We start from the raw sequence: 9,690 nt of genomic DNA on the forward strand, positions 1-9,690 counted from the left end.
CGGGTCTGCGGGGGCCCGCGGAGGCCGGGCCGTGAGGGGACCTCCCCGGCCTCAGCCGCCGCCAAAAGCGAGCCCCCGCCACCCCCGCGCAGCCCACCCGCTGACACCGTGCGCCCCGCCGCCGGAGCAAGCGGGACGGGAAACTTTTGGGGGGAGAAAGAAAAAAAAAAAGTTTTCCTCCCCCTTCACCCCCCTCGCTTTTTCTTTGCTTTTTCTTTATTCCCCCCCGTCCCCCACCGTCTCCCTCTCCCCTCCGCTGTCAGATGGCTTTTTAGCGTTAACAGCTAAAGAGTGTGGGTGCTCCGGGGATCCCAGTGATGGACCCCGCTGCTCTTTGCGGGCGGAACGCGGCGCTGAGATTCGTTGACCCGGGGGGATCTCTACGTCCCCATCTCCGCCACCCCCCGCAGTCCGTGCCACGCTGCCCGGGCCTCGCCGCGCACCCCCCCGCCGCCGGGTCCCGCCTCGGCGGGCCGCACCAACACATGGGGCACCGCCACCATCCTCATCTTCCTCCTCAGCATCACCTCGCATCCCTAAAGCTCGGCCCTGCCCCTCAGCCCCACCGCCCGCGCCCGGCGGGCTCGGCCCAGCCGCTCTCCGGTCACACAGAAGCGTTCGGCCCGGCGGCGGTCCCCTGCCCCGTGTCCCATACAGCTGCGGTCAGGGACTCGGCCATGCCCGGGCTGAGCGAGCAGCACCCCGCTGCCCGATCTCACCACGGACTGTTTGTCTCGACAACAGGTAGCTGCCCCGGACACCGCGGGCACCACCGCCCCTCGGAAGCCGGGAATCCCGCGCTGTTCGCTGGACTCCATGAGCAGCCGCCCCGTGCAGCTCCAGGTGGCCATCTAAACGGACAGATAAGGCTGGGGTTACCTGGAGAAATGTACGCCAAAGCTGAACATTTCACTCCAGTGCCAGCCTCCAGGACAGAGCCTTTTGCTGCTTCTTCGCTTCATAGCTACGGTGGCATGAACCTGAACGTGAACCTGGCTCCGCACCACGGCCCGGGGGCCTTCTTCCGCTACATGCGGCAGCCCATCAAACAGGAACTCATCTGTAAGTGGATTGAGTTGGAGCAGACTCCCAAAAAATTATGCTCGAAAACTTTCAGCACGATGCACGAGCTGGTGACTCATGTCACCGTGGAGCACGTTGGAGGACCCGAGCAGTCCAATCACATATGTTTCTGGGAAGAGTGCCCGCGAGAAGGGAAACCTTTCAAGGCCAAATACAAACTCGTAAATCACATCCGAGTCCACACAGGTGAAAAACCTTTCCCCTGCCCTTTCCCAGGCTGTGGCAAAGTGTTTGCCAGATCAGAGAATCTCAAAATACACAAAAGAACTCACACAGGTCAGTATGGAAAGCTCTCTTTACTCTCTGTATTATTCAGCGTACTGTTTTGCTTTATTTTCTTTTGAATGTGTCCTTTGCGTTGTTGTTGAATGCACGCCAAGTCCTTCCAGAAAATAAATTCTCGAATTTGTTTGCTTCTGTACCGCTTGGAGGGAGGGGGAGAAGATGGGGGGAAAAAAAGGTGAGCGAGAACAAATCTCGGCATTCTCGTCCACGTTTTTTTTTTTTTTTTTCTGGTTTTGTGGCTGTGAGGTTTGTGCGGGGAGAGCTGTGACCATACCGAGTGGTAGAGCTATTGCTGCTGCTTCACACGGGCATGGATTTCTTTCTTTTCTTTCTTTCTTTCTTTTCTTTTCTTTTTTTTTTTTTTTTCCTTTCCTGTTGGCAGTTTAATGTAGTTGGGGAAAAAAAATGAAATCATTGTGCAAGCTCCCAAATTAAAAGTGAACAATAGGACTTACAACTTGTCTGGTCAGTTTTGAGCGATGTCGCTGAGATGCTGCTGGTCGAACGTTGTGAGAATAACACAGCTGCGACCTTTTCGTTCAACAGTTTTGTTTTGGGCAGAGGGAGTTTCAAATGTTTGATCTGAATAACACTGACATATTTCATGAGCATTGCCATCCACGGACTCTGTGCGCTCGCAGATACGGGGAGCTGCAAGTTCTGAATCTCGGGAGGGAAAAAAGAGAAGAACCCCCTGTATTGTTTCGGCCTGTACGGCTTGAGATGTCATTTGCAGATCTGTGAAGCGAAATTGGGACATGTGTCGGGAGCGTCTGTTGGTTCTGGCTAACAGAAATAAAGTCACTCGCTGGACGATCTCTCAAAACTGCCTTTGAACTCTTCCGGCCAGGAAAGCATTTATAATTAATGAAATGACACGTAGAAAGTTTTCACACTTTCAGGAGCAGCTTGTGAAGTTGTATTAATTAGTTTAGCAGCCGGTGTTTGTAGTCTGTGGAGTTGGGTTGTGATTTTTTTCCCCCTTTTTTCCCCTCTTTTTTTTTTTTTTTTCTCTCTCTTTTTTCCTTTTTTTCTTTTTTTTTCTTTTCTTTTTTTCTTTTTTTTTTTTTTCCTAAGGACGATAAGAAATAAACCCTTTTTGGAACATTTAATCTGTTCCAGTGTCGGGTTTTCCACCCCCACCCCCTCCTGTACTGCCTTATGCACTGCGAGGGAAACTCCATAATCCTATTGTAAGATCTGCTTACAGCCAAACGATTTTTTTCGCCCTCCAGTTCCTAAAAGTCCCCTTCCCCCCACGCTCGCTGCGGCCCGACCTTCTAGGAGCCGCGTTTTTACGATACAACCCGACGTGCTGTAATATGCATGACATCTATCCTAATTTCGTATCGTATCGCCTAAACATAGCGCGGAGGTTTTACAGCGAGCATCACTCGTCACCTAATTATTTTTCCATCGCTCTGTGAGTAGCTCATCTGGGAGGGGGTGGGAGGTGGGGGGGCAAAGAGGAGCTGGGTTCCTCTCTTCGTTCTCGGCCGCTTTGCGAGAAGAAAGGAGCGGCCCCGGGTCACGCAGCTTGCGGCCGGATCTGAACAGGTACAGCCTTCGCCCGGCGGAGCTCATCCCTTAATGACGGCGTTTTTCTTAAGTAAACAAACTTTTACTGCTCTTTAACGGCCTCACTGTTTGAAGTCTCTGAAGCAGAAAATGGTTAAGTTCTTGGGGAAAGTGACCTACATCGGCGAGGCAGGTTCAGGGCAGAGCCGCTATCGGAGCCGTGCGTTTATTAAACATAATTCCGCGCGTCTGTACTTTTCACTTTAACGTTCCCGGTGATTAATTGCTGTATTGTGAAAACTCCTGCGGGGCCTTTATGGTTCCACCGTTTCTATTAAACACCCAGAAGTTGTCAAAAGCGAAATGTTTCTGAAACCCTCATAGAACTCGCTACAAATTATTCATGAAGACAGTTCTAGATTCAACAGGAAAATTATTGCCTCCTCAAATATTAATGACCGCCGCTCTCTGCGGGGCCGGGGAGGGCTCTCTGCCGGGGCTCTGCTCCCCAGGCCCGAGGTTCCCGTGAGCCCGGGGTGGGGGTGGGGGGGCCGGGCCGGCTCCCGGCGCTGCCTCCCGGGGCCCTCTGCGGGCCGTGGGGCGCTGCCCGCCGCCCCCGTTCCCCGCCCGCAGCCCGAGGCCGCCGCCTCCGGCCCCCCGCCCCCCGGAGAAGTTGGTAAATACCTTAATCCACTCCCGGAGACGGGGGATTATGCCACAATTTCCGAGCAGAGGACGGTTTTGCGCAGCTACAAGTGGGGGGGGTAACATGGCGGGTTGGGTCCTGCGCTTTTCCGTCGCCCGGAGAACTCTCTGAGCGTCCGCATCGCCGCACCTCTGTACCCGGGCCGCCCTGGGAGGACCGCACCGTGTCCTCTTCCCTGCGGGTGGGGTTCCCACGTAAGAAAACCCTCTCTCAAGAGAGGAATACAGCTCGGCCGGCTCCTCTTTACCGAGGCGTTCCGAGAATGCAACCCGGGCGGCTGCGGAAGCGCTGCCCTCTCCCCGCTGCTCTCTGACTGCACGAGGGCTGCTCGGCGCCTCTCTCACGGGGTTAAGCGAAGTTTAACGTTTTGCAACTCCGGAGGAAGCAGAACGCGCCGCAGCCGCCTTTACCTGATTGTAACTCACGTTGCACAACCGAAGCGCTTATGAGGATGGCTTTCCCTGGGGCCTCCTAACTTACTGCTTGCTTGTACTACACTAATATCCTTGATTTGTTGTCTCAACGTAGATGCTGAAGGTCAAATTGTTGCCTTACGTGAAGCTGTAATTAGATTATATGTGTGCGTGCATATGCGCTGCTGTATACAGACAGCATTTGGTTACGGACCCGCATTAATTTCTTCGAGACCTTATTTTTAACCTCTCCCCCTTCTCCCCGATGCCAGGTGTTTACCAATCCTCTGTGCAAATGTTAGCGGAGACCGTCAGTGGGTATTCCGGAGGAAAGGACACGCTCGAAGCGCGGAGCCGTGAGCCTTTTCCCACCCACCTTGCATAAAGTGCATTCATGTGAAATATTTGGAATGCTTTCCTTTATGTGCTCGTGCTCACAGCCAGCGCGAGGTGGGCTGCGCCCCTCCGAAATTCGATCGTGACGATCCGCGAGGGGATAAAAACCGCCAACAAATTAAAAACCAGAAGCCCAGAGCTTTTACAAATGTGCCGGGTCCCTTCCGCCACACACGCCATGATGGGAGTACAGGGGCTTTGTTTGTACTTGACGATTAGGGTTCGGCTGCACATCTCGTGGTGTCTCCCTCGCCCCGATACTTTTTTTGCTTAAGGGGATGAGTTGGCTTTTCTTTTTTTTTTTTTTCCCCACCCGGCTGCTGCAGAACCTGAGCGTTCCTTGCCAAGCTGGGTTTGCAGTGTGCCATTGTCAGTGACAATAACGCAGTCGTCATTTCAGCCCGAAGCTCTCCGTGGCACGTTTCCTGGAAAGCTGCCTGTGTATCGTGTACCGTGCACGGTCTGCACCATCCCAACTTATGCGTGACTTTGGCATCACAATTATATTTCAATTCTGCTTAACGTCACTTATCATATTACCCGACAAATTAATCCCGATTGCGATTCCTTCCATGACTGAGTAGGTTCAAATGAAAAGAGAATGCTGCCCCAGACAGAGCAGTGCCCCGGCCTACTCTTTCTCCTGCTGAATCCCTCTCGTTTCGCCCACACCATCGATGTCTTTTAGAAAGATTTTGTGCTTTGCCCTACTGTGTCAGCAACTGGGGAGCGGGGAAGGGAGGGGGGACGCGGTTCTTCCGCGGGATCGTAATCAGTGTGAGAAAGGAGTGCACGAGATGTGATCTGGTGAGGTGACGAATAATATTTCCACGTGCACCTCCGGGAGTGTGAGAAATGTATTTAACGTAAAAACGCTCCCAGAGATAAATCACTGCCCGCTCTTTCTGCAGGACACCGGGGTCCTCAGGGACAGCGCGCATTGTTTACCCGGAACGAGCACATCGCATCGAAGTTTTCCTTATCTGGGGGCTTTGTCTGGCGCACAAAACCCCACGTTGACACTGAGGGCAGGGGCGGGAAGAGCGGCCCCGGGCCGAGCGCTCCCGCTGCGGAGCCGGATGGGCATGAGGGGAGCGTGGCGGGGAAGGGCCGGGGCTGGCGGGGCCCGAGAGGAGCGGCCCCGGGGGAGCCTTGCGGGGCCGAAGAGGATGAAAGCGGGGTCGGGGTGCGGGGGCTGCCCGGAGGCCCCCGTGCTAACGGCTGTGCTCTCTCTTTGCCACCCGCAGGGGAGAAGCCGTTCAAATGTGAATTCGAGGGCTGCGACAGACGCTTCGCCAACAGCAGCGACAGGAAGAAGCACTCGCACGTCCACACCAGCGACAAACCCTACAACTGCAAAGTGAGAGGCTGCGACAAGTCCTACACCCACCCCAGCTCCCTGAGAAAACACATGAAAGTGCACTGCAAATCCCCTCCTCCCAGCTCCGGCTACGAGTCCTCCACGCCCTCCTTGGTGTCCCCCTCCTCGGACTCCGGCCGGGACCCCCCCGCCTCGTGTTCCCACGCCGAGCCCTCCGCGCCCGCGCCGCCCGCCGCCAACCTGAGCGAATGGTACGTGTGTCAGGGCCGCCCCGCGCCCCCCGCCGCCCCGCCGCCCCCGCGCCCCGCCGCCCAGCCCCGGCCCCGCTGCTAGGGAGCGCGGCGGGCGACGGGAGCGGGAGCGCGGCCGCGGGCAGCCGGAGAGGAGGGGACGGGCCTTGGCTTCGGCCCCGGGGAGGCAGAGCCGTGCTGCCGGACCCCGCTGCTCCCGCTCGGCCTGGCCAAGCTGCCTCCTTCCTCCGAGCGCACCTCCCGCTGATCGCCTCGCTCCCGCCTGGCCATAAGCGCACAGAGTTGCAGCAGCCGTTTTCTTTTCCCTTTCCTTTATCCTTTATCCCTTTCCCTTCCCTTCTCTTTCCCGCTCCCCACCCACAGTGGTTTCACAACAGATTCGCAGCTGTACAGGTTTTCTCTTGTCAACAGTGTCTCGTGCTGAAGTGTTCTGCTGGTCCTCTACTTTCTGTGAGAGCGTTGTTCTGTTTTTTAAAAAAAGAAAAAAGTATATAAACATTTGTTACCGAATTGTACATAATTAATCCATTAAATTCTTTCGTTAATTAACTCTCTCGATGGACGTTTCTGTAAAGAATCTCCCACCGTTCCCTGCAGCAGTACGTAACAATACATACAGCTATCTATTTCCCCCAGTGCCTAACACAGGCGGCCCAGGCGGTGTGGGGCTGCACGTTCCTTCGGCGCTGACTCCCCCAAATCCTCCTCTCTTCCCCCCCCCCCCCCCCCCCCCCCCCCCCGGGGGGGTCTGTCTGGTTGGGGTTGTGGGGGCTGAGGGCAGAGCCGCCAATGACGTCACGCAGCGGGTGGGGGCCCAGTGCCCCCCGGCAGAACGGGGCCGGGGCCGCTGCTGTACGGCTGTGCCCTGCGGAGCGCTCCCGGTGCCGGTGCTCGCACAGCGCGGCTGGGGCATGGCCCGGAGCTTCAAGCTAGACCCTACACAAACATACACGGCTCACTCCTCTTGGCGAAATAAAGGAGGAAAGAGGAGGGAAGAAAAAAAAAAAAAAAACCAAAAACAACAACAACAAAAACAACAAAACAAGCACACAAAAGCCTCCAGTGGGGTAGCTTGAAACTGCCGAATGGTACCGTTTTAATTACTTTAATGATGTTTAAGAATAGCAGATACTATAGGCAAATAAATAGCACGGGCTGCTGGAAGGGTTTCCCACGGCTTGCTGGGTGCGGAGGGGCTGCTGTGAGCTCTTTCCCTGTGCCCCGTTCACCCCCTCCGCCCAGGTGGCTGCGGCTGTGTCCGGCAAACACACGCGCACATACACACGTGTGTGTTTATAGATGTCAAGATAAAAGCGAGAGGAAAACAGATAGGCGGTTAGTGGCAAACCCAGCCCCTCCTGCTGCAGCCCGATGCTGTTCCCAAGGCACCACGTCCCCACTTCACCAGCGCGAACCTGGCAACTTTTGGGGTTTGTATGCCTCGCTCCTCGCCGTGTGCCAGGGCGAGAATGCACCGCTGGGCCGGGGGAAATGGGTGCGGAGCTCACGCTGGGCGCTGCTCCCTTCTGCCACGCAGCCCCAAAGTCACACCTCAGAACCGGAGCCTGCTGCGGGCAGAAGGCTGTGTCCATCCTGTCCCCGGCTCCGTTTAGTTCTTTATTTCTCTATTTCCAGAAGTGTTGGATGTGCAGGCTAATCACCTTTAATTTTTCATTTGCTTGTTACAGATGTCTGCCCCGTTGCTCTCAAGGTAATCTAGACAGACGCAGCTGAAAGCCTGAATCTTATGCCTTAGACATCAAAGAAAGCTCGCACAAAGAAGTATTTCTTCACAACGGTGAATCTTCATGGTAAGTTAGGATTTCTATGGCAATAGGCAAGTCATACTTAAATAGTGAAAGGCGAAGTCTGGAGCCCGTCCAGTCTTTTCATTAAGGACATAATATTTACGTCTAACGGGCCCTTTTTCTTGTGTATACAAGTATATATTTTTGTTTGACGCCAACTAAATCATTTTCATTTAATTTCCGGTAAACAAAACCCACGCGAACGGGGCACTTGTTCCAGATCATAATAAAAATGGATAAGAATGTCGGGAAGAAAAGGCCCGCCTGAACCGCCGCCTCGGCTCACTTTTGTTTCTGCTTTCTGCCGGGATCAGAGAATGCGTTTGGGATTTGAGGGCGAGTTTCTAAAGGCAAGGAAATGGTTTTTAAGGGGGAAAAGAAAAGGAGAAAGGTCTAATCAAGCTCGGGTTGTTCAAAGGGCCTGATTTTGGGGTTGAAAGTGTGAGTTTTATGGTGCATCAGCATGCCACGTTAGGATCGCTATGGTAATGAGGAGAGCAATAGCAAGCGGCCTTCAAAGGAGGCACACTCCATTTGAGACAGTCTATTAAGATACATTTGCACTGACCTTTGGTTTCATGCTAGCTTAATACACTCAATCTGCCCCTCGCTACGGACATGCTTCTTCCACCCAAGGCCCTTCTGCGGGGCTGGGCTCCGCCGGGCTTCACCCTCGACCCGAGCGGGCTCCGCTCCCCTCATCCCCCAAAAGGGGCAGCTCCGGGCTCTGCCCGCGCTCCCCTCACCCCCATCCCCCCGGTAGGACGGGGAAGAACCCCTCTGGCGACCGCCCCACGGAGGGGCTGCGCCGGGGATGTCACCGCGACCCGCGGCTCCGCTCAGGGCTCGGCTCGAGGGACCCCCCCGCAGCCCCCGGGGGCGGGGAACTTGACACCCGCACGGCCGGGGCCATGGGCGCTGGGCCATGGGCCCGGGAAAGTTAGAAGTCCATGTTCCAGTAATTGTCTTGTTGTTTATTTTATCCAAGTACCCTGGTGAATAGGGGAAAAATAAACACGGTGAAAAAAAAATTCAAACAGTTGAGTCGTCTTTAGTGCCAGCCCTTGTGGTTGAATAAAAAGGATGGTCCAATTTCTATTGAGCTGAGAAATCTTTGAAGTGGGAGTTATTATCTGAGAAATTCCTGCTCGTCGTCCTAACAACGCTGATGAAACGTAAAAGGTTCTTTGTCAGCGATTTGTTCTCCTCTCTGTCAAACTCACCCTGCCCGTTGGCTTTAAACCGTTTCTAAAGAGATAAAATTAAACTTTTAAAGATAACTTTGGGGGCCCAGAGGGTGCGGAAAATACCAAACTACCGAATCCTGTGTATAGACATACATCTGGATCTACGTGGCTGCGTCTGTGTGAAACTGTCTGCCTACAGATGTCCGTAGATGTCTGTATGACCTTACTGCTCTAAAGTTGAAATGATGTCCATTTTGGCATTTTATCCTCTGAACTTTTCCGTCTAATAAATTATTCCTCCACATGTGCTGCGCAGAATGCAGCTCCTGAGAGAAGGCAGAAACGTTGGGTCTCGTTGCCACCAGTATGTGACCAACAAACGTGTTCTTTCACTAGAATGAAAGCAACAGCAAAGACATCAGAGTGAAAGTCTTTGATCATTTCAACAGTCCGAATACCTATTAAGCGTGTATATACTGCGATGTATCGAAGTGGTTAACGCATTCAAAGCGATGGCTTCCATATGCTCCCATGTTTTATTGTCCGTAAGTGTAAAGATAGCCCAACTGCATCCCTTTTGTATCTTCATTTGATAAACATCACCGTGCGTACCGATTCCCCGGTCAAGATTTATTTAGGAGTTTCCCATCGGAGATCGTTCAAAGCTCTGTTTGTAAAGCGGATTCCTCGAAGTTGTAACTCATCGGTGTACTTCTGTTTTA

At 53.9% G+C, this 9,690-nt stretch overlaps 1 protein-coding gene across 1 annotated transcript; it reads left to right on the forward strand.

Moving 5' to 3' along the window:
- Positions 1-317: 317 nt before the first annotated feature.
- LOC122184020 (zinc finger protein ZIC 4-like) lies at positions 318-9,177 on the forward strand. Its single transcript, XM_042878534.1, has 5 exons — positions 318-1,359; positions 5,649-5,981; positions 7,662-7,684; positions 8,367-8,720; positions 9,058-9,177. Exons 1-5 carry the CDS (start codon positions 318-320, stop codon positions 9,175-9,177), a joined length of 1,872 nt encoding a protein of 623 aa, XP_042734468.1.
- Positions 9,178-9,690: the final 513 nt, after the last annotated feature.

Source organism: Lagopus leucura, unplaced genomic scaffold (genome assembly GCF_019238085.1).
Source record: "Lagopus leucura isolate 7727_CA_CO unplaced genomic scaffold, USGS_WTPT01 Super-Scaffold_100021, whole genome shotgun sequence".
NCBI classification, from domain to species: domain Eukaryota; kingdom Metazoa; phylum Chordata; class Aves; order Galliformes; family Phasianidae; genus Lagopus; species Lagopus leucura.

Bases quoted from the DNA above. Each gene is read 5' to 3' on its own strand.
- LOC122184020 (XM_042878534.1), top strand. From the start codon at position 318: ATGGACCCCGCTGCTCTTTGCGGGCGGAACGCGGCGCTGAGATTCGTT. The intron at 1,360-5,648 runs GTCAGTATGGAA...TGCCACCCGCAG, and splicing joins ACACAAAAGAACTCACACAG to GGGAGAAGCCGTTCAAATGT. The intron at 7,685-8,366 runs GTAATCTAGACA...GTTTCATGCTAG, and splicing joins TCTGCCCCGTTGCTCTCAAG to CTTAATACACTCAATCTGCC.